Raw genomic sequence first — 24,135 nt, 5'->3', positions numbered from 1 at the left:
CTAAGTGTGGAAGGACACATATTATTGTCATTGAGCAACAAGCTGAACAAACAAACTAAATGTATTTGTCCAGAGTGTGGATAAAAAAAAACTTAAATTGTGAATGTGCTGATGATACATACAGAGGACAAATATTTTTGTTGTAAAGTTAGCATCAAATAAATTATTAAGAAACACACACAGGAAATAAATCAGTTAAAGGAGTAATTCACCCAAAACATTACTTATTTTCTATCAATTACTCACCCCATGAAGCCTTGAATTTATGGACATGTTTTTGTCGCATTCCTGAGCCAATAATTTGATGACCGGAAGTATTTCCGGTAGGAGACTCAAAGAGACTCTTTTGAGTCTCCTACCGGATGCATTAGCATCTTTCCGCCGGTAATCAAATGATTGGCTTAGGAATGTGACAAAAACAAAAACATCTCCATGAATTCAAGGCTTCATGGGGTGTGTAATTGATAGGAAATAAGTCATTTTTGGGGTGAACTACTCCTTTTTTAATTCTGAAGTTTGCTGCTAAAATAAAACCTTTAAAAAAGGACATTTTAAGTTGCACATGAGGACTTGGGAAAAATGTATAGCAAAAAAGAAAACTGTGTGTGTGTGTGTGGCAGCCGCTGCTCCCAGAGGCTTTGACACCGGCTCTGTCCTGCAGCTGGATCGAGGCGCACTTGCGCTTATACGTGCAGCCTTCGCTGACGACCCCTCCAGCCCTCTGCAGCACGAGAAACTCGATGAGGAAGAGAAGGAGCGGGTCAAGGACGACCAGGTTGATGCAGAGGCCCGCGGGTCCAGGAAGTCGGAGAGAAGCTGCAAAGGGGCCTTGTACAAGACCCTGGTCTCTGAAGGAATGCTGACATCTCTGAGAGCCAACATAGACCGAGGTAACCCATATCTAGAGTCTGCCACGTAAACCCTTGCGTCACTATTCTGGAGCGAATATTCTGCAAATAATTGCAGATCTACAAGCTCACAATGTGTCCAAACATGTTGCAAAGCAACGCGTTGTGAGCTTGTAGGTTGTCTAGTTTTTAGTGAAGAGATTCTGTGTAGAGGTAAAAAAAAAAAAGAGGAGGGAACCAAGTATTCTTAAAGGCAAATCAGTGAGCTAGGTTGGCTATAATGAATGTAAATACCAGTAATATGCAAGGTAATTGTTCTACACCTGCTAGGTAAAAGAGGCCGTGGATCTGATGATGGAAACTGGACTGATGACAACTGGGCTGTTTCTCAGGTGGGGCCGAGTAACCCCAAGAAACTGAAAAAGTCCAAGTACAAAGATGAGTCTACGCAGGGGTCAGTATTTTGTCTTATTATTTTGCACTTTCTCACTACAGTTTAATAAACATTATTTTGGCATTTCTGCTCTTTTTTTTTTAGACTAGGGGTTGAAGCAGGGATGTTGTGAATAATGTGGTTGATGCAATATCTGGCTACTGCTAATGAGCTCTTGTAAAATATAATTTACATGTAAATAATATCTATCATGTAGTGATATTTAAAACTCACCTTTACACTTAAAAAAAAAAAAAATGTATTGCATTTTATCATCTTATATGTGCAAATAAATCAAGCACTCAACTTGAAACACCAATTTTCAGCCTTGGAAAACTGGAGGAAGAGTTTGAGAAGAAGTTCAACCGTCTGCCTCAGTACAGTCCGATGACATTTGATAAGAAGAACTCTGCTGTTGCAAAGAAGAAGAAACCGGACATCTCCACAACACAGGAGGAAGCGCCCAAAGCTGGCAAAGGTAAGAACCAACTGGAACCGTTGTTTAGTGGACAAATATAAAGTTACAATCTGGGACTTATTGGTATTTTTGAGACGCACATATGGGTATTTCAGGGCATGGCCAAATCTACCATTACTTTGCCGGGTCAAAGAACACAGCTATCACTATTGGGATTGCATGACGGAATGTATTCATTGTTACATTTCATGGTTTGTTTTGTCCTAGCGCAAAACTATGGGTTGAGACTTGTAGAGCAGGGAACTGCAACAACAACCACCATCATATGAAAAATGAAGATGGGACCAAAATATTCTGTCCTATAATCATGGCAAAAATAGGGACGCCACTTTGAAAGTCTTGTCTCGTGATCTGCTAAATTGAAGTAAATACAATCATGTGGGGAAAAATGGGGGCACATAATCAGTTTTTTGGGATAGTTTGCAGTAAAGCATAGGTATATAACTAACATCATTCTCAAATTTCAAACAACACAATGGCCATCGGTAATCAATACCAGCGCAATAGCATCAAACAATTACATATTTCAAGATTTTAAGTACATTGAAGTAATAAGTACTACTAGCATTAGGTAACCGCAAATGTTCCCGAACTCAACTGATGGACGTTTGAGGATTATTAGTCCAGACATTGGCAGACAGTCTTTATGGACATTCTTTAAAGTGTCCATTTTGGCTTATAGCCTTCACTGACAGCTACGAGGCGACAGCAACAACAGCGGAGGAAGGTGAGCAGAGACAAGCTGACAAACCTGTGGAAGCATAAACAGTCCCATGCAATTCAAATTATTCTGAACAACAGTGATTTCCCCGACCTACCTCCGTGTCCAGATAATTGTGAGCAGGTACAATTATATTATCAGAATAAATGCCGTGGTCAAACGTCAGTTACTGACCCTCTTCCGCCACTGAGGTTGAGACTGTATTGCGCTCGTTACCCAGTAATAGTGCATGTGGCATGGTCGGTGTTTCATATCTCGGGGCTACGTAGTCAGACATTCTAACAGCTATATTTAATGTCTGCTTGGAGAACAGGAGGGTCCCTGTTTCATGGAAGGGCGCCCTCATCTATAGTATCCCCAAAAAAGACAATCAACTTGTAAACTGAAACAAAAAGCATAAACATATAATCAATAAGCTGTCATAACAAACGTATGTCCCATATAACCAATAAAAAGTGCAGATTAAAACTACAAATACAGCATACAAAGCACCAACCACAACAATAAAAACCCACAACAATAAGAATGACATTCACCTTTTTCCCCCTCCAGCTAGGTGCTAAGTAACCAGGTGCTTTTCCAGTGGCATGTCGGTCACTCCATCAATAACACAGTTTAATAGGAATCCCACTAAAATAAATATATCAAAGTTAAAATCCAATCACATTTCCATTTCCATTTCTTCATTATTTTGTGGCACTCACTTTGCTCCCTTTGGTCCATCCATCCAGTTTCCGAAACGATTAATTAGTGTGGTTGCCCTAACAGGGCAACCAGACTATAGTACTCCTTATACTTTGTTTATTTATTTATAGATAAACAATACTTCGGGCCGCTACTCCTCCCACAGTTTATTTTTCCCAATTTAGTGCTATATGTCAAAATGACCGGTCTGACCGGGAATCGTGCACTTGCATAAGGCTAAGAGATTGGTTGCATAGTTTAATTGATATTGATTTATTAGTGCATTAAATTTCCCCATCCACTTCAATGGAAAAGTGAAAACACTAAAATTCAAGTATTTTTTTCTCAGAAACCGTAAGAGCTACAGTTACCAGACTTTGAGGGGAGGTTCATAGTTTATTGCCAAATTATTTAAACAAATATTACACCATTCGGCCTCATGGTGGCGCTATAAGAGCCCACTTTACCTTTTGGCCTATAACTCTTGAACCGTAGGTCGTAAAATCAAAATGTATTTTTCCCTAGATTCCTTGGGTCATTACGCAACTCCCCATATAGGCCACGCCCATTTGCGTATGGCTAGATTTTTTGATATTGATTTATTAGTGCATTAAATTTCCCCATTCACTTTCATGGGAATTGCAAAAACTCCCATTCAAGTATTTCTTTCTCGGAAACCGTAAGGGCTACAGTTACAAGACTTGGAGGGGAGGTTAATAGTTTATTGCTAAATTATTTAAAAAATAATCACACCAGTCGGCCACATGGTGGCGCTATAACAGCCCACTTTACGTTTTGGCCTATAACTCTTGAACCGTAGGTCGTAAAATCAAAATTTATTTTCCCCTGGATTCCTTGGGTCACGACGCAACTCCCCATATAGGCCACGCCCATTTCCGTCTGGATAGATTTTCCGCCATTTTGCATTTTCTTCAAACCACACTTTTAGCTCCTCCTCCAACATATTTTGTCCAAATGTCACAGAAATCGGTACACATGATCTCTGGGCCCATGCGGTAAACATATCCAAACGGCATTTTCATAGTCCTTACCGTTCTTCCGTAAATTGTTTCCAAAGTTAGTGGGAGGGACCCGTTTTACCAAAAATGTCAAAAATCACGAACGAAACGTCCAATCGATCCCAAATTTAAATCACATGTCGAGGGTGATTTACTCAACGACTCCCCAAAAGCATTTCCACTTTGACCCATAGGGGGCGCCACGAATGCGCAAAATGTCACCGTTTGATGCAAAAACATGATTTTTGGGGGAGTCAGTCCCTTCAAAATGAAACGCAAGCGATCTCAGGAGTGACGTGACAATGTAATTGGCGCAGTCTCCGACGGTATTCCTCCCAGCGTATTACTCGAGTCCCGACCGGCGTCGGCGCAACCACACTTTGCAATTGCCAATTGCGACGCGTCTAGTTTAACTTGTGGCTCTGTGCCAAACAAACATTTCAGTCTCCGTGCTGTCCACTGCTGCTCCCCTCCCCCAGCTCACGTTGGACTGGCTTTAGTAAGTCAACTGCTCCCAGTGCGCTGGTGTGCTTCCAGTGTTTCCTTTCAAAATAAAGGTTTCTGTCCTGGGTCCGTTACAAATATCACGGACGATCCGTTAACGTGGAGAAACATTTCCCTCTTACCTACTTACCTAGGTGTTTATGAAGTGCATTCTTGCCCTGAATCCTCCCGTGGCTTGTGGATGAAAACATGTGTTTTGTCTCAAAACAGGAATTGACGATTTTAAGCATGGGTTTAGTGAATACTTTGCAGTTTTTTGGGACTTCTGTGATGCATTTGGCAGTTATCACATAATGTCATGATAACAGCTCTTGAGGAATTCCATCTACCACAAGTTTATGTTGACATTGTTAAAGATGTGTACACTGGTTCATTCATACAGGTTATCTGTGATAAACAGCTCACAGACCCCATCCCTCTCCAGTGTTGTGCCTGAACGCGTTCAATGAACGATCGTTCATGAACTCGTTCATATTTTGGGCGAACGTGAACTGAACGTACTGTATATCCGCTAGATGAACGTTATCGTGAACGCGTTCATACTGGCGTTTGTGAACGGCGTTCTCTCACAGTTTAACTTCGTTCAAGAGTGTCCCAAATTTCCATGGTTACATCGGTTTGTCATGTTGTATTTCATCCTATTCTGTGTTTCCGAGGCGTCTTGAACGCACCATTAGCCAAAAAAAGAGAAAAGCAAGGCGGTGTCTAAACATTCATCTGCGCAGCGCGAAGTCCGACTCCGAGTGAACAGTCTCATTGCAGCGACAGCTAGTGAGCAGCACAGACAGTTACGGCCACTCGGCCAGGGCGAAGAGCTGACACTTTATCCGCTCTGCGAAGCTCATTTCCCGGCCACAAGCATTTGGAAGTTGACTTGTGTCTCTTCCAAAGTATCGGTGTTGTTTCCTTGGCTTCACTGCCGACAAAATTAACTTGAAGCTGGCCTGAATTAATAAGTAAACACCACGGAACGGCGAGATGAGTTTGGGATGTCACAACAACATGTCCGTGGCGTAGCACCGTAGCCTAACAGCCGACTTTAGGACGGTAGCCCCGGCCCCCAAACCTCTGAATGAACGTATTGTAGTCTGGACGTCCGACCCGACTTTATTTTGGGATTAAAAGTGGACTTCTGCACCTGGCTTTTGATGTTAACAGTGTCATACAGTCACTTTGACAAGCCCCCAGCCCCCCCCCCCCCCCCAGATTAATGAAAATCTTTAGAAGCTCACTGTGTTGCACCGTGACCTGTTGTGAGCTTGTAGATCGGCTATTTTCCAATATCCAAAACTTAAATAGGGCTGAAGTGATACATGTATTTGTAAAATCTACTAAGTAACTAGTAACTCAAGTTTTCAAATAATCAAAAATAAGTACAATATTTGCCTCTGAGATGTAGAGTAGAAGTAAGTAAGTACTGAAAACTGCTAATACTCTAGTAAAGTAAAAGTACCTCAAAATTGTACTTAAGTACAGTACTTGAATAAATGTGCTTAGTTACTTTACACCACTGGAAATAATAAATATAGGGTGCTTTGTGTATGTACACCAGAGAGGATATAATGTATAAGAAAATTAAATAAATAACATTGGTTTTATAATGTATTGGATAAATAATAAAAGTATAGTAATAATAATAAATAATATATTTGGATGCATCCTGCTCCATATACAATACAATGCACTGCTTTTCAGTTCATCATTCAAGTTTGAGACAATAAAAAATATGCGATTAATATGCGATTAATATGCGATTAATATGCGATTAATCGCGCGATTAACTACACAAATCATGCGATTAATCGCGATAAAAAAATGTAATCGCCTGACAGCACAAATATATATTGAAAAAAAAGAACGAAAAAGAACTGAACTAGTTCATTTTTTGAACCATGAACTTTAGTTCAAAATTTTGAATTATGAACTGAACTTTGAACTAGTTCATTTTAAAATTTGTGAACTGAACTTTGAACTAGTTCATATTTTAAGTGAACTTTCCCAACACTGTCCCTCTCCAAGTAGGTGTTAAGACCATGGAGTCCATGGAGCACTGTTAACACATTGACTGCCAGCATTAAAACATTGTTTTTCATCCCCATGCCAGCGTTTTTTTTTTATACCTTATATTCATGTTGTATATGTATTCACATATGTTACCTTATGATCATGTAATAATTTGACATAGCGTCACCATTTCTTATATTTTCAAACGTATCTCCTTCCTAGGTGATACATCTTATTCATCTCCCCCTGTGACCCCTATGGCATCTAACAGTCCTGCTGCCAAGTCACAACACCCACAAAGAGATGAACCTTCCACTTCTCTTCTCGTTGGTGTTGTTCCAGCCAACATCAACGGTAACTAACCGAGGGCCGTGGTTCCTGAGACTCACTATTTTGAAAATGGTTCAATATCACTGAATCTCTCTTTTTTTCTGGTTTGTTGAAAAGGAAGCTTGTCACAATGTGTCACAGACAGAAATGGTTGAATATTAGTTAATTTGAGGGGATCACAACATTTTTACCTAATTCTTAAGTAATCCCAAACATGATAGCGTTATATCGAGGTTATTGGCCAGTGGCGTCGTTAGGGGGGGGCTTCGGTGGCTATAGCCATAGATATATATAAAGGCTAGATGGCTCAAGGGGCGGCGCAAGCGTAGCTCAACCGCGGCCATCTTGCGACGGTCACTCATAACATTATGTCTATGGTGCATATACTTTGAAATAACCATAGCGTGCTCAATTTTCATCCGATTTTCAAACGGTTTGGTGTTTTGTAAACACCAAAGATGTAGTTATGATACTGCATACTTATAATTATAATCATGTTTTTTTTTAAAAATACAATAATATCATAACTACATCTTTGGTGTTTACAAAACACCAAACCGTTTGAAAATCGGATGAAAATTGAGCACGCTATGGTTATTTCAAAGTATATGCACCATAGACATAATGTTATGAATGACCGTCCCAAGATGGCCGCCATGTGGCGACGTCGTACTCCATTGGCCAGCAGCGCGGGTGAGTCATCTAGCCTTTATATATATCTATGGCTATAGCCACCAATGTTTTACCCAAAGCCACCAATAAAAATATTTAAAAAAAAAAATATATATATATATATATATATATATATATTTTTTTTATTATTTTTTATTATTATATATCTATCACCCTAACCTAACCCTACCAATAACCCTAAAACCGAAATAAAGTAACAAAAAACGGGGGGAAAAGTACCCAAATCCACGAAATTCGCGGAAAAAATCGGGGGGGGGGGGGGGCACATGCACGCGCGCGCATGTGCCCGTTGCCTGCGGGGCTAAGCCCCCGATCTAGTAGAGACCTAGCGACGCGTCTGTTATTGGCCCAGCTGTGCTGTGGCATAAGCATCACCCTGCTCTTATACAACATTTACCAACAAAATGTAACATATAATTAAGATGTATTAATATTCTTGGGTAATTAACTCTCAAAAGTCTGACTGAGCCAACCAGCCGACTTGAGCTAATCAGCTAAATAGAGATTGTGATTTCACAAGCGTAATTGTTGGCCTTATATATGAATATGTATTAGAAAATGAAATTAAAGCAGTGAGTCTTATCTACACTGTTTGCACGCTAATGGCTCTGTGGCCTATTACTGTATATCTAAGTCATGGACCCTCACATGAAAGTATACTTCTTTCCCCTAATCACTCAACACCACTGCCTACATCTACACATTAACACCCCTTAAAATGTTTCAGTCTAAAGTGCCTTACAATGTTCTCGACTTTCTTTGCAGAACATGCTGTCTTTGAAGGTGACCCTAACCCATCAACATCCAGCGCTACGGCTCCTTCACGTGCCCCACATACACGCCAAATGCCAAAGACAAGAACCAAGTTCACCATGAGAAAAAAAAAAAGACACATTGCAAAAACACCTGATGAGCTAAGGAGTGCTCACACAGACGCACAGCGACAAGCTCGCACTGCGGAAACACCTGACCAACGTGAACGACGTCTACGTGCTCGTGCAGACGCATGGCGACGAGCTCGCGCTGCGGAAACACCTGATGAGCGAAGGTGTGCGAAGGTGTACAACACAGACGCATGGCGACGAGCTCGCGCTGCGGAAACACCTGACCAACGTGAACGACGTCTACGTGCTCGTGCAGACGCATGGCGACGAGCTCGCGCTGCGGAAACACCTGACCAACGTGAACGACGTCTACGTGCTTGTGCAGACGCACGGCGACGAGCTCGCGCTGCGGAAACACCTGATGAGCGAAGGTGTGCACAGGTGTACAACACAGACGCACGGCGACGAGCTCGTGCTGCGGAAACACCTGACCAACATGAACAACGTCTACGTGCTCGTGCAGACGCATGGCGACGAGCTCGCGCTGCAGAAACACCTGACCAACGTGAAAGACGTCGACGTACTAACGCAGATAAACAGCGACGATATCGTGCTGTGGAAACACCTGACCAACGTGAAAGACGTCAACGTACTAACGCAGACGCATGGCGACGAGCTCACGCTGCAAAAACACCTGACGAGCGAAGGCGTGCTAAGACAGATGCACAGCGACAAGCTCGCGCTGCTAAAAAATTAAGTCTGACAATGATGTACCGTGCATGTTCAAACCACCTACTTTACATTACTTAATAGTATTTTTCAAATATTTTATGTTTGAACATTTTGGACAAAATAGCCAATTGTACATCGAGGTGCCTAGATGACCCTAGTGCCCACATATCCTGTATCCGATTTGGACATGCTTGTAGAACATTTCACATTTAAGGCCTAATTTCAACAATTGGTATAAAACCTGTGGATGTCATTATGGCATAAACAAATCATGTATAGCCTACTGAACATTCCTTTATACTGTTTTCCAAAGCATACTTTTATCATTTACCTTTTCACATTTTGCAAATTTCCAATATCAAACTGCGAAACATACATACACAATACATATCTGGTGTATGGCTGAAGCATTGCATTTCATTTCCTTGTGATTTATGGTATGAATAGAACTTGTTACAACTATGTTACAGTAAGTGTAGTCTCGCGTAGCCAGACCCCACAGAAAATGAAAAACAGCGACCTCTGCTTTTCTGATATTCTGTGGAGTCTGGCAGGAGTATAATGTTAGACTAGAGCGCAGGGAAACACCGGTTTCATGTCTGCCTATAGCGCATCACTTCCGGTTGGTGCGACCATGTTTTCATTCCCACTAACAATATTTCTACACGGAACACTAACACCACTTCTCCCAGAGAACATGGATGGTTTTGGTTATAAGCCCACTTGTTTCTATGATGAAAGAGTAATTTAAAATGTGAATATCTTTCCGTGGTTTTGTCCGCTCCGAGGACGCTATTGTTAAATTAGTTTCGGCTAGTTTCGAGGGGGGGAGGGTGGATCATGGTGGATGGACACGTGAATCCCGCCCACTACATTTGATTGGGTAAAGCGCGGCCCACTTCCTGATCTGAAGGCACGCCCACTTTTAGCCAATGCGCACTGGTTAGGACGAACCGCTCCGACAGATTCCACCGCAGGTCGGAATCTGTTCTTGAGAGATTACAGTAAGTGTGATGTAGTAGCCTAATGCAGGTTTAAACCTAAAATATTTTTTTCCCACGCGGCTTGCCTGAGTAGGTGTCCCTTATTTTAATCTCTGGGAGTTGGCAAACCCTATCCTCATTGTCTCCAATAAGGCTTATACAATTATGCATGGCCTGAGGATTCTGGGTTTACTCATATTATTAGACATTAAATATAATTTGACACTCTTTTGTCTGAAAATAGTTTTAACACAGACTTCCTCGTGTTGCACACTCAAGTCTTCTGGTTGTGCAGAGGAGGCTGTGAATGTTTCTTTCATTCAAGCTGTCTGGAAATTACTATTCATGAATGGCATTGAGTTGGGTCAGTACTCAACAGTACAATACCAGTTCTGCTATGTTTCTCCCACCCGAGCACCCACGTTATTATTGCTTACCAGTGTACGTAATATTGGCCATTGTTGTGCTTTGGCTGCCCAGTGCCCACAGTTACATTGACTGAAAATAAACCTTACTCAATTGTGGACTTTATTTGGACTTAACTGTCAACCGAGTTTCAAAGTTGACAAATACATCACTACAGAATTGTGGGATTCGTTAATAAATAGACAAGCACATTTTGTATCCACTTTTTATTGATGATGATATTGATGAGATACTATTAATGATAAAATGTTTATCAAATAAAGCTTTTTTGTAATTTTGTTAAAACACGTTTCTGCCTTCTGTACAACGAACCGTGTGAGGAGTCACAAATGTAATCAGGTGTCTTAGTTGAAGTAGATCTAAGTATTCCCTAGGGCGCAACTCCCTAGGTGGCGTAGTTTGCTACCAGTTCTCATACCACCCTGTTACAGTAGCAAAGGACTTTACAGTTCCCCCATGGGAGTAGAATTGACGGAGGAGTTTTGGAATGGCGGTGCGCAAAGAATGCTGGTAGTTGGAGTATAATGCAGTCAAACACATTCCAGAGGAACTCGATTGAATGATAATGACTGCATAATTGTTTTCCCGGTTATAAGACACCAATTTAAAATACGAATGCAAATCCCCCCTACTCATAGTGTTAACTTCAAGTTACTGCAGCTCCTTCCAGCAGTGAAATGGTCTTTTAATATCGAACAAAATTGGTTCTATATTGTTTTTAAATGGATGAAAAGGAAAAACTAACTGCCATTGATGATTGCATTTCCCTGTGAAATAAATAACGTTTTTTTTATCTGTAGGCTGTAAACATCAGCGCCCTCCGTTCATGACGTATCCATCCTTGATTACAATGGTTCTACTTAAAACTGGTGGAAACGGAACTGGTTTTAGAACCGAAGTTCTCTTCGTGGAAAAGGGGCCTCAGGCACGAAGGAGGAAGATAATATTAGCTTGTAGAATAAGTCTCTCTCTCTCTCTCTCTCTCTCTCTCTCTCTCTCTCTCTCTCTCTCTCTCTCTCTCTCTCTCTCTCTCTCTCTCTCTCTCTCGTGTGCACTATTGCTCCGCCCCCTCTGTGTTCCTATTGGCTGGGCTTTAAACAGCCCTAACTCCAGTTCCCAGCATGCTAAACCCCCCAAACTTGGTAGGTGCTCTTAGACGGCTAATAGGGACATGCTTTAATTGCGTAAGCCCCGCCCCCTCTGTGTTCCTATAGGCTGGCCTTTAAACAGCCATAACTCCAGTTCCCGGCATGCTAAATTCCCCAAACGTGGTAGGTGCTCCTAGACGGCCAATAGGGACGGGCTGTAATTGCTTAAGCCCTGCCCCTTCTGTGTTCCTATTGGCTGGGGTTTAAAAAGCCATAACTTCAGTTCCCAGAGTGCTAATGCTTCCAAATTGGTAGGTGGTCTTACGGGACGGGCTGTAATTGCTGAAGCCCTGCCCCCTCTGTTTTCCTATTGGCTGGGGTTTAAACAGCCATAACTCCAGTTCCCAGCATGCTACAGGCTCCAAACTGGTGGGTGGTCCCACATACTTACAATTTAATCAAAAACAACCACTTCTGGTTTTCCTTGCCTAATTCCGGTTTGTCAGATTACCTTGAAGCTTCACCCACACACTCTCTGAGGGGTATGAAGTTCAATGGTGAAACCAAGGCTATAAGAAGCTACAGTCAGCCTACGGGCCAAGGCAAGCAGACACCATTGGGAGCCAAAACTGTAACCGGAAGTTTGGGGAAATACATTGAAGTCTATGGCAGCCGGCTTGTGATAAAACACTACTTCTGAACGATTGTGTCCTTTTTCAGTTAATCGGTTCAGAAATATAGAAGAAGACATATCACAGGTTGTTTTCCAATCAATTGTTCTTCGACGTGCACATTGTATCATTGTATTGAGGCATCTAAACAGTGACATAATTTCTAGCAGTGTTGCCAGATTTTGTGAGAGAAATAAGCAACCAGGTCTAGCAAAACGAGCCTAAAAGAAGCAAATAGGGCACTAGGCCATTATGAGCTCTTTAAACCTATATACTGCAGTGGTGTGTTCTAGTTTTTTTTCGGGGGGATACGATAATCATTCCCTGTATGAAATGCACATGGTCGTGGAGATACGCTAGCGTGTTTTCAATGAATGAAAGGTTAGTAGAGGGCTACACTTGGCTACGAAACATTTCTGCAGGTCACACTACATAGCGTAACACGGTAGAACACACCACTGATTAGTCTGCATTGAAAATACCCGATCTACAAGCTCACAACGCATAGCAATGTGACGCGTTGTGAGCTTGTAGATGCTATTTTCAAAACATCTTGAAATAAAATGTGGATTATTTGGAAGTTTTTTTTTAAACATTCTAACAACACAAATCTCCTTGGCACAAAACATTTTCAGATGGGGTTTAGAGACAAATACATATTAATTGGGTCCATGACATGAAAATATTTGAGAACCACTGGTTAAAATAATTTAAAAGTTGTGAAGCAAGCTCAAATGGGCTACACTACACTTTAGAAACAAGCCCCCCCCCCCAAAAAAAAAACGTAGCCCCCAAATACCAATATTTGCAAGCAACTTCACAAAAAAAGAAGCCCAAAGTTGCTTATAATAAGCAGACATGGCAACACTGCCGGCCGTAGAAAATGACGTAGAATGCTGTACCTTATTTTTATAAACCTTGGCTGCCGCACACAGCAACCACGTAGCAACAACAACAACAGGCAACAGCACAATGTTGTCATTAAACAACACATTAGCGCAGAAGCCTTTTAAATTCCAGTTAGAACAAGATGGAGACTTTTTCATGGTGGGATCAGAGGTATGTAGAAGCAAATAATGAACTGTTTCTAATGTTTGTCTCCCCAGTGTAAAGCTTCGATGTAGCATTTTACTGCTAGTTGATGCTAAACTACTAATGTTAGCAATGTTACAATCATTCAAGGTTTGATACACAAATAGTCCAGCTAAAAATAACAATAATGTAATAACGGTAACATTTTGATGAATTGTAACTATTCTCTATTATTATTATTATTAATATTACCCTTATTATTATTATTATTACCCTTATTATTATTATTATTATTCTATTACAGCTCTATTTCATGTTACTGGTCTGTGACTCAGGAAAAATGAAGATAGTGAATGTTATCTAAAGTTCATTCATAATTCTAAACAGTGATATTAAGTATTTTTGTCTCCACCAGCCCGAAGAGTGTGTGTGTGTGTGTGTGTGTGTGTGTGTGTGTGTGTGTGTGCACGTGCGCGTGTGCTGCATGCTAGAGCAGAACCTGCCCCGATTGTTTCAGATCGGCCTGTTATAGCACCACTAGGAGGCCGATTTTTGCACATTTCTTGAGATTACTCTTACAGATTGTGCTCAAACATCACGCAAATCAGTACACATTATAATTTTCATAATGCATCCTGATCGGCTAAGAGATTGGCATAAAGTTTCATCCTGATTGGCGCATTTCGAACATTGCTGGCCCACAATAACCTACCTGACTTGGCAAAGACCTGTGCTCCGAGGAGCACTTTTTCTATCAGAACTCTTACTTTTTACCAGCAAGACTTTTAAACCTTCCTAGTAGCCCTCTGATTTCTTTAACAGGGCTTTCTCACCCGTGTTATTCTTTTTTTTTTATTGTCTTTACTTTGTTTGTTTACTATAGTTTCTTATTGTGAAGCACTTCAATATTTGTTTCAACAGCTGAGAGCTTTTTAAACTCAAATAATTAATGAAACAAGAAATGACTAAAGTCATAATATAGCCGCGAGCGGCAGGCTTTTTTTGCCCCAATCTGCCGTTGAGAAATTGAAATTTAAAAAAAAAAAATGGAATTTTTTTTTTTTTTTGAAAAAACAAAAAAAAAAAAAAATGTGAAAAAATATATGTCCTTTTGAATATGATTTGACATTCATATTATTAGCAGCTGTATTGTGTGTGTCCCCCCCCCCCAACTACTCAAGTTAAAGTATCAATACTGCAATGTAGAAGAACTCAAAAAATGGCATACCTCAATATGACATTTTGCGGCTATATTATGACTTTGTCATGTATTGTTTTTTTATAGTGCTGTAACATGTTATGGCCTAATCACTGTCATTCAAGCATAAATGTCTTAACATTAAAATTAAAATAAGTAACGGTTATAGGACTAGCCTACCTATTGTGGTACAAAAGAAGTCATTCTGCAGTGAATTACAACATTAGGATTGTGCAGAATTCAAGAAGCTTTATTTGTTACTGACTCATAAAGATACAAGCAGCGAAATGTTGTTGGAACTTGTACCACAGATGGTTCTACATATAATTGATATAATGAAGAAAAGAAAATATTAAGCAAGAAAATAAAATGGACAATAATAACTAAATAAAAATAGCCTACAGATATATACAGTTTTAGGAATACTCTGGGACTTGTCTTAGACAGGCATGTCATCAGTGGTGTAAAGTAACTACATGTACTCAAGTACTGTATTTAAGTACAATTTTGAGGTATTTTTCACTTTACTGTTGTATTTCCAGTTTTCAGTACTTGTACTTCTACTCCACTACATCTCAGAGGCAAATATTGTACTTTTGCTCCACTACAATTATTTGAAAACTTGAGTTACTAGTTACTTTGCAGATATAAATTATTACATTATAAAACATACATTAACCACTTTAGCCCTATTTTATACCAAGGCTATTTGAAAATAGCTGATCTACAAGCTCACAAAGTGTCGCATCGCGACGCGTTGTGAGCTTGTAGATCTGCTATTTTCAAACATGTGTGTACTTTTACTTTTGGTACTTTAAATACATTTGGATACCAACACTTTTGTACTTTTACTCATGTAAATTTTGAATTGCGGACTTTTACTTGTAACAGAGTACTTCTACATTGCAGTATTGATACTTTTACTCAAGTAAAACATTTGAGTACTTCCACTGCTCCTCAGAGTTAAATCAACACTGAAGCCCTGCGGCTGTTGTAAATCCCAGATGATTAGAAGATTCTCCGCTGGCCGACTTTTTATGACTTAATGACTTTATGACTCTCAGCCTCTCACTCTGTCCTCTCACTATTACGGTTAGCATAGCATGTTGCTAACACATCAACAAAGCAACCACAAACTTTTCGCTGGAGCTGGTGAGAGAGAGAGAGAGAGAGAGAGAGAGAGAGAGAGAGAGAGAGAGAGAGAGAGAGAGAGAGAGAGAGAGAGAGAGAGAGAGAGAGAGAGAGAGAGAGAGAGAGAGAGAGAGAGAGAGAGAGAGAGAGAGAGAGAGAGAGAGAGAGAGAGAGAGAGAGAGAGAGAGAGAGAGAGAGAGAGAGAGAGAGAGAGAGAGAGAGAGAGAGAGTGTGACGGACAGATGGAGACGGAGGGGGGGGTGCTGCGAGGAGAGGCGGGTGCTGTGAATGACGGCCGTCCATTGGCCGTCCATGGGCTTTAAAGTAGTGTCTCCCCATTGGCTGTGAAGGACAGCCAGGATAGACAAATAGGTGTCCCGAAAACATGTCGTGTCGCGAGTGACGATGTCTGAGGCTGTCTGTAGAGCCGCAGCGCTTTCAGCTCGCGGCTAATAATGTATTATTATTATTATTATTAGTAGTAGTAGTAGTAGTAGTGGTGGTGGTAGTAGTAGTTGTATTTCAGAGGTTAGTGTAGAGACACAAAAAGACAGTAAACACAGAGAGAGAGAGCGTATAGGGAGTGACATGCAGCAAATGGTCCTGCTGGCTGGGAGTTGAACCAGGGACTCGATGCCAGGAATTAGAGCCCAAGTGGTACATGGTCTAACCACTCTGCTGTCTGGTCATCCTGCATTGTGATGATCAAGTGTGTTGTGCTGTAACGTTATATGGCTTTGCTGCATTGTGAAGTTTACAGCACACAGCAAAGCCATAGCAAGCATTGCCGTCGGGCAGAAACCTCATATCTCCATATTATTTAAACCTTTCATGTTTCTCTTTTCTTTCTTTTTTTTGTAAATGAATGAATTTGTTGTACAGTAATGTCCTACAAAAGTAGCAGATCTACAAGCTCACAATGCACTGTGATGTGATGCGTTGTGAGCTTGTAGATCTACAATTTGTGCTATTTTTGAGGAAAAGTGAAAGTGGTCGTGCTAGTCTTTCTGTGGGTTTTATAAATATTGAATCAATGAAAAATGTTAACAAGAGCTTGTGACTAAATAATAAGTACATTGGATCCATTGGATCCATTTTCTTTCCCAGTTCCCTGAAAAGTAACTGTTTTGGACATACAAGTTTTCCACCTGACAACAAGTTTGATTCTGTCTCCTCCAGGTGGGAAACTACCTGCGTATGTTCAGAGGGTCTCTGTTCCAAGGGTCTCTGTACGAACGCTACCCGCTCTTATGGAGGAGGCCGGCCTCAGTCCAGGAGAGGACGAAGATTGTCGCTTCATCACGAAGTGAGTTATGGAAAATGAAAAATCAATTAAATATAGTGGGGGAAAAAAGAGACATGTAATTGGATTTCATATTTCAACTAAATAACATGACTGCCAAGTCTTGACAAAGCAAGACCGGTGCGAGGCAAATGTCATAAGCTCTATATCACGCCTGGTATGTCCCTCTTAGCAGAGCGCTAAAGACCCGGTTCAAATCCTTAGTAGGACATTAAACGTATGGATATCAGCTCTAACTAAGATTATACATAGTTGTATCACCAACTGCCTTAGCAATGCATACCACCCTGTGTTACAGTACATGAAGAAATGCGAGCATTCTGCTTACTATCATGCAGCTTTCACACTTGTGGCCACAAAAGCTACAGCACATCCAAGCCTGGTCAGCTACATGAGCCACTGTTGAAGTGTTGCTCAAGCCACATTGTTCTGTAAATGAAAAGGGTTAAATAGCACACCAAACAGGTTAAGGGCTGTCCATTCACAGAATGGAGCAGGAATTGTGTGTAGAGAATGGAAGTGAACATATTGAAACAAAACAATATATGATTCATTGGAGTGCTGAAAAGTGTTGCAGCCGGCTCAACTTTCTGTGGTTGTTGTTGGGCATTGTCAGTCGTCCGTTTCTAGCTGGCTTCCATTGAACAAACTACTTGTAGCCTGTTCCTTTGTCACCACTCATGCAATCTGGGAACCCATTCTGTAAAAATGGAAAAAACAGGGGCGGGGGGGTTCCTACTAACAACAACACTACATGTTTAGTGCAGTGGTGCTTACAAATTCTGCTGTTACCAGAATTTGTCTTGAGAGATTACCACTCCTGTGAACACACCATGAAGTAGAAGGATTTATTGTCACCTTAACAACAAAGTAGAACAAGTACTGGCATTAGAAAATGGACATTAAGCGTGAACATACAATACTTATTTTCTTTCCTATTACCAATCTACAGCAGTTATTCTGCTGAAGGCATCAGAATGTGAAGAGATCTTTGAGGGCAATGATAAGAAATACAAAGCAGGTTCCATCAGCACAAAACCTCCAGCAAACGTCAGGTAAGTTCTACCTCCTTTGTAGTTTTTCCAAAGCCAGCAGTAGAGTGGCTATAGTGCACTGAAGTCTGACGTCACTGCCACTAGACTTCCACTAGAGGGCGCTGTTCCACGGGTTTGTGGCTTTATTTTTTGTGTTGAAATCCCCATTTGGGAATCTTGGATCACGTCATATAAGAACTGTGTTCCAAACATAAACACACCACCCTGGCGTTTTTGTCAGGGGGGTGGCTCTGCATCGTTTATGATATTCATTCATATTTGATACAGCCTGTTTCTGGCGAAAATGGAATTAATTCTGCCTTAAAAGTCTTAGTAGAACTACTACTTCCGGGTCTGAAATCACTGTCCCCACAGCAGCCGTGGTCATGGGAAATGTAGTCTTTGGGTTGTTTGACTCGTTTCTAGTGTTTATATTGTGTTAGTCTTTGGGTAAATGTGTGCATTTACACCTTCAGTCGATGCTTCATATCCATATGAGTAAAAACACCAGGGTGGTGTGTTTATTTTTGGAACACAGTGCTTATATGAAGCGATCTAAGATTCCCCAATGAGGATATCGATACAAAAAGAAAAGCCATGAACCTACTGGCAGTGACGTCAGGACTTCGGTGCTCTATTGGGACTGAGTGATGGGTTCTCAGCTTTTGTCAGATGTCAGAAGGCTCCCAGCATAAAAGGTTGGGAAGCATTGCTTTAGAGGACCTAGGATTGAGCCCTGGTCAACTAAGTATATAGGTTTTAAGTGTCTAAAGTGTGTATGTTAAAAGTAATTGTAAGTGTGACTTTTCCATTTGTTCCTTAGCTTTGATCCCTCCCAAACAGAAGTGGTGCTCCCCATTCATCTAGACATGGATATATATGGACACAAACTTCCAGATGCCTTCGCATTGAAGATGAACGGTATAAACACCAAATATCACTGTTTCAACAAGTTTCACTGTAACCTTTTCATAGTCTACTTTAGTAACATAACAATGATCTGCTAAATCTGATTGGGAGTTTCTAAAGCCTGATTTATACTTAGTTGCACACCAGTTTTGTGCCCTGAAAGCAGCTCTCCAAAGCCTTGACCCATGAAACTGACTTGTCCTGACTACTACTGATTGCATCAACATTTTAGATTCAAATAATTGATGAATTAATGGCATACACTTTGATTGTCCCACTTTTGAGAGAATATACGTATTTATAAACATACTGTACACAGTACCTACCTACAAACCCTGTTCTAGAAAGTCTGGCCTAAAGCAAAATGTATTCCCAAATCAGAGCTTCCGTGTAAAGTCAGGGCTCGACCGTTTTGGTCTCCTACGCTCCCGAAATATAGTTTGTCCCCTCAAAAGTGGGATAATCAAAGCCCATGCCGTTTATTCATTAATCACAATTATTTGTATGACAATTAATCGTTATCTAAAATGTCATGATCATGACATTTTTACCAACCTGATCTCCTGATGCAGTATGTAATAGTCAGGACAAGTCAGTTTGATGTGTCAAGGCTTTGGAGAGCTGTTTTCGGGGCACGAAACTGATGAGCAACTAAGTATAAATCAGGCATCAGCAACTACCAATATTTAAGGTAACAAAAGTAACAAAGTATATTAATTCAAATATCTTCAGAAGGTTTCTTGCTAAACCTTTGAAGCCTGGTTTCTTAAAACACCTCAATAATCCATATTTAGTAACTGTTTGCTCAATGTAATCATTGATACCTAATTTTCTACATGAAACATGGAAGACAGAAATAATGGATTTACGACCACTTTGGTAGAGGTTTGGGTTGTGAAGTTACCTTGCCATGATTTAACTCCAAAGGTGGAAGAGAAAACAAAAATAATTGCTCCATTGATTAGAAATTGATAATTCAAAATATGCTCCTCATTGACTTACATTGTATGGTAAAACAGCTCTCAAAGTCACTCTTTTAGCACGTAAACAAACTCAAACAAAGTTGATTCAGACAATATAGAACATCACCAAAACAAGTACTGTTTTTTTTTATAAAAATGTTAACGTCCTGTTCATTTTGCTATTTATTTTAAGAATAAAACCCGGACTGGATCCGGATCCGGATCTTCAAGTGGTCAAATCAGCAGGAAGTTTACATTTTTATTTAAAAAAAAAAACAGTACTGGGTTTGTTGATGTTCTATATTGTCTAAATCAGCTTTGTTTGTGTTTGTTTACATGCTAAAAGAGTGACTTTTAGAGCTGTTTTACCGTACAATGTAAGTCAATTCTAAATCAATGGAGCATTTTTTTTTAAATTTCTTGTCCACCTTAGGAGTTACATCATGACAAGGTAATTACACAACCCAAAACTCTACCAAAGTGGTCTTGCCCTTTAAGGAATCCAATGGTCACCATCATATTTTTGTATCTGCTCCTAGACACCCTGCACATGGTTGTGTGTAAAGAGAAGGTTTCTCCTGGACAGGAGAGGAGCCCCAGTCTGCTCCAGGGGAAACCACACATTAAAGAGGAACAGGAGGAGTTACTTCAGAGACCAGAGGAGCCTGATGGATCCATGATGACATCACTAGCAGTGAAATGTGAAGATGATGAAGACCTCGCTTCACTCTGCTCTGCAGTTGAAATTGAAGTTGAACTTGAATCTGACACTGCTGAAGTCACTGAAGACACTGACAGTGATGATGAGTGGGAGGAGACCAGTGGAGGTCAGTCAGCTTTAAACACACTGTAATCACACAAGACGCTAAATGTGGAAGGACACATATTATTGTCATTGAGCAACAATCTGAACAAACAGACTAAATGTAGTTGTCCAGAGTGTGGATAAAAAAAACTTAAATTGTGAATTTGCTGATGATACATACAGAGGACAAAGATTTTTGTTGTACAGTTAGCATCAAATAAAGTATTAAGAAACACACAGGAAAGAAATCAGTTAAAGGAGTACTTCACCCCAAAAAATACTTATTTTCTATCAATTACTCACCCCATGAAGCCTTGAATACATGGAGATGTTTTTGTCGCATTCCTGAACCAATAATTATATATATATATAATAATTTGATGACCGGGTGTATTTCCGGTAGGAGACTCAAAGAGACTCGTTTGAGTCTCCTACCGGATACATTAGCATCTTTCTGCCGGCAATCAAATGACTGGCTTAGGAATGCGACAAAAACAAAAACATCTCCATGAACTCAAGGCTTCATGGGGTGTGTAATTGATAGAAAATAAGTATTTTTTTTGGGGTGAACTACTCCTTTTTAATTGTGAAGTTTGCTGCTAAAATAAAACCTTTAAAAAAGGTAATTTTAAGTTGCACATGAGGACTTGGGAAAATGTATAGCAAAACAAAGGTGTGTGTGTGTTTGTGCGTGTGCGTGTGCGTGTGCGTGCGTGCGTGCGTGCGTGCGTGCGCGCGGCAGTCGCTGCTCCCGGAGGCTTTGACACCGGCTCTGTCCTGCAGCTGGATCGAGGCGCACTTGCGCTTATACGTGCAGCCTTCGCTGACGCCCCCTCCAGCCCTCTGCAGCACGAGAAACTCGATGAGGAAGAGAAGGAGCGGGTGAAGGACGACCAGGTTGATGCAGAGGCCCGCGAGTCCAGGAAGTCGGAGAGAAGCTGCAAAGGGGCCTTGTACAAGACCCTGGTCTCTGAAGGAATGCTGACATCGCTGAGAGCCAACATAGACCGAGGTAACCCATATCTAGAGTCTGCCACGTAAACCCTTGCGTCACTATTCTGGAGCGAATATTCTGCAAATAATTGCAGATCTACAAGCTCACAATGTGTCCAAACATGTTGCAAAGCAACGCATTGTGAGCTTGTAGGTTGTATGAATGAACCAGTGTACACATCTTTAACAATGTCAACATAAACTTGCGGTAGATGGAATTCCTCAAGAGCTGTTATCATGACATTATGTGCTAAAGTGCCAAATGCATCCCAGAAGTCCAGAAAAACAAAGCAAAGTATTCACTAGACCCATGCTTAAAATCGTCAGTTCCTGTTTTCCTGTTTTGCAAGGCACATGTTCATTCATGCCTTGCCGATTGATGTAATCCACAAGCCACGGGAGCATTCAGGGCAAGAATGCACTTCATAAACACCTTATAGATGGTAGGTAAGAGGGAAATGTCTCTCCACGTTGACGGATCATTCGTGATATTTGTAACAGACCCAGGACAGAAACCTTTAATTTGAAAGGAAACACCCGAAGCGCACCAGCACACTGGGAGCAATTGACTTATTAAAGCCAGTCCAACGTGAGCTGGGGGAGGGGAGCAGCAGTAGACAGCACGGAGACTGAAATGTTTGTTTGGCACGGAAACCTCCCAGTGCGCTGGTGCGCTTCGGGTGTTTCCTTTCAAATTAAAGGTTTCCGTGCCATATTGGTTATGTTAAACACCGACCATGCCACATGAACTATTACTGGGTAACGAGCGCAATACAGTCTCAAACTCAGTGGCGGAAGAGAGTCAGTAACTGACGTTTGACCACGGCATTTATTCTGATAAGATAATATAATTTTACCTGCTCTCCAGCAAGGCGTTAAGTAACCAGGTGCTTTTCCAGTGGCATGTCCGTCACTCCATCAATAACACAGTTTAATAGGAATCCCACTAAAACAAATATATCGAAGTTAAAATCCAATCGCATTTCCATTTCCATTTCATCATTATTTTGTGGCACTCACTTTAATCCGTTTGGTCCATCCATCCAGTTTCCCTAACTTGTGGCTCCGTGCCAAACAAACATTTCAGTCTCCGTGCTGTCTACTGCTGCTCCCCTCCCCCAGCTCACGTTGGACTGGCTTTAATAAGTCAATTGCTCCCAGTGCGCTGGTGCGCTTCGGGTGTTTCCTTTCAAATTAAAGGTTTCTGTCCTGGGTCTGTTACAAATATCACGGACGATCCGTCAACGTGGAGAGACATTTCCCTCTTACCTACCATCTATAAGGTGTTTATGAAGTGCATTCTTGCTCTGAATGCTCCCGTGGCTTGTGGATTACATCAATCGGCAAGGCATGAATGAACATATGCCTTGCAAAACAGGAAAACAGGAACTGACGATTTTAAGCATGGGTCTAGTGAATACTTTGCTTTGTTATTCTGGACTTCTGGAATGCATTTGGCACTTTAGCACATAATGTCATGATAACAGCTCTTGAGGAATTCCATCTACCGCAAGTTTATGTTGACATTGTTAAAGATGTGTACACTGGTTCATTCATACAGGTTATCTGTGATAAACAGCTCACAGACCCCATCCCTCTCCAAGTAGGTGTTAAGACCATGGAGTCCATGGAGCACTGTTAACACATTGACTGCCAGCATTAAAACATTGTTTTTCATCCCCATGCCAGCGTTTTGTTTTACCTTATATTCATGTTGTATATGTATTCACATATATTACCTTATGATCATGTAATAATTTGACATAGCGTCACCATTTCTTATATTTTCAAACGTATCTCCTTCCTAGGTGATACATCTTATTCATCTCCCCCTGTGACCCCTATGGCATCTAACTGTCCTGCTGCCAAGTCACAACACCCACAAAGAGATGAACCTTCCACTTCTCTTCTCGTTGGTGTTGTTCCAGCCAACATCGACGGTAACTAACCGAGGGCCGTGGTTCCTGAGACTCACTATTTTGAAAATGGTTCAACATCACTGAATCTCTCTTTTTTCTGGTTTGTTGAAAAGGAAGCTTGTCACAATGTGTCACAGACAGAAATGGTTGAATATTCGTTAATTTGAGGGAATCACAACATTTTTACCTAATTCTTAAGTAATCCCAAACATGATAGCGTTATATCGAGGTTATTGGCCCAGCTGTGCTGTGGCATAAGCATCACCCTACTCTTATACAACATTTACCAACAAAATGTAACATATAATTAAGATGTATTAATATTGTTGGGTAATTAACTCTCAAGAGTCTGACTGAGCCAACCAGCCGACTTGAGCTAATCAGCTAAATAGAGATTGTGATTTCACAAGC

The 24,135-nt window shown here is 40.9% G+C and overlaps 2 protein-coding genes across 5 annotated transcripts in view; both read left to right on the top strand.

Annotated features, from left to right (window-relative positions):
- LOC311057839 (SWI/SNF-related matrix-associated actin-dependent regulator of chromatin subfamily B member 1-like) overlaps window positions 1–24,135 on the top strand; it is a 56,539-nt gene that overhangs the window by 30,272 nt on the left and 2,132 nt on the right. The window contains exons 1-7 of one of the 4 annotated variants that reach the window (XM_084074946.1): window positions 13,371–13,497; window positions 16,979–17,105; window positions 18,055–18,157; window positions 18,960–19,057; window positions 20,547–20,834; window positions 21,555–21,824; window positions 23,614–23,745. In XM_084074946.1, coding sequence (XP_083931072.1) covers window positions 13,411–13,497; window positions 16,979–17,105; window positions 18,055–18,157; window positions 18,960–19,057; window positions 20,547–20,834; window positions 21,555–21,824; window positions 23,614–23,745 — 1,105 coding nt within the window. In that variant the 5' untranslated portion in view covers window positions 13,371–13,410. Of the gene's footprint in view, window positions 1–8,479; window positions 8,970–13,370; window positions 13,498–16,978; window positions 17,106–18,054; window positions 18,158–18,959; window positions 19,058–20,546; window positions 20,835–21,554; window positions 21,825–23,613; window positions 23,746–24,135 lie in introns of those variants that run through there. The other 3 variants (XM_084074947.1, XM_084074949.1, XM_084074948.1) reach the window with 3 other exon arrangements.
- On the top strand, window positions 563–7,053 carry LOC311056728 (uncharacterized protein; the record flags this gene model as incomplete). Its single annotated transcript, XM_084073535.1, has 5 exons — window positions 563–890; window positions 1,179–1,302; window positions 1,608–1,759; window positions 2,442–2,486; window positions 7,034–7,053. 5 exons carry the CDS (start codon window positions 563–565, stop codon window positions 7,051–7,053), a joined length of 669 nt encoding a protein of 222 aa, XP_083929661.1.

The sequence above is a fragment of the Gymnoscopelus microlampas genome (genome assembly GCF_963454915.1).
Source record: "Gymnoscopelus microlampas genome assembly, chromosome: 12".
NCBI classification, from domain to species: domain Eukaryota; kingdom Metazoa; phylum Chordata; class Actinopteri; order Myctophiformes; family Myctophidae; genus Gymnoscopelus; species Gymnoscopelus microlampas.
This window is presented reverse-complemented; position numbering and strand designations above follow the sequence as displayed.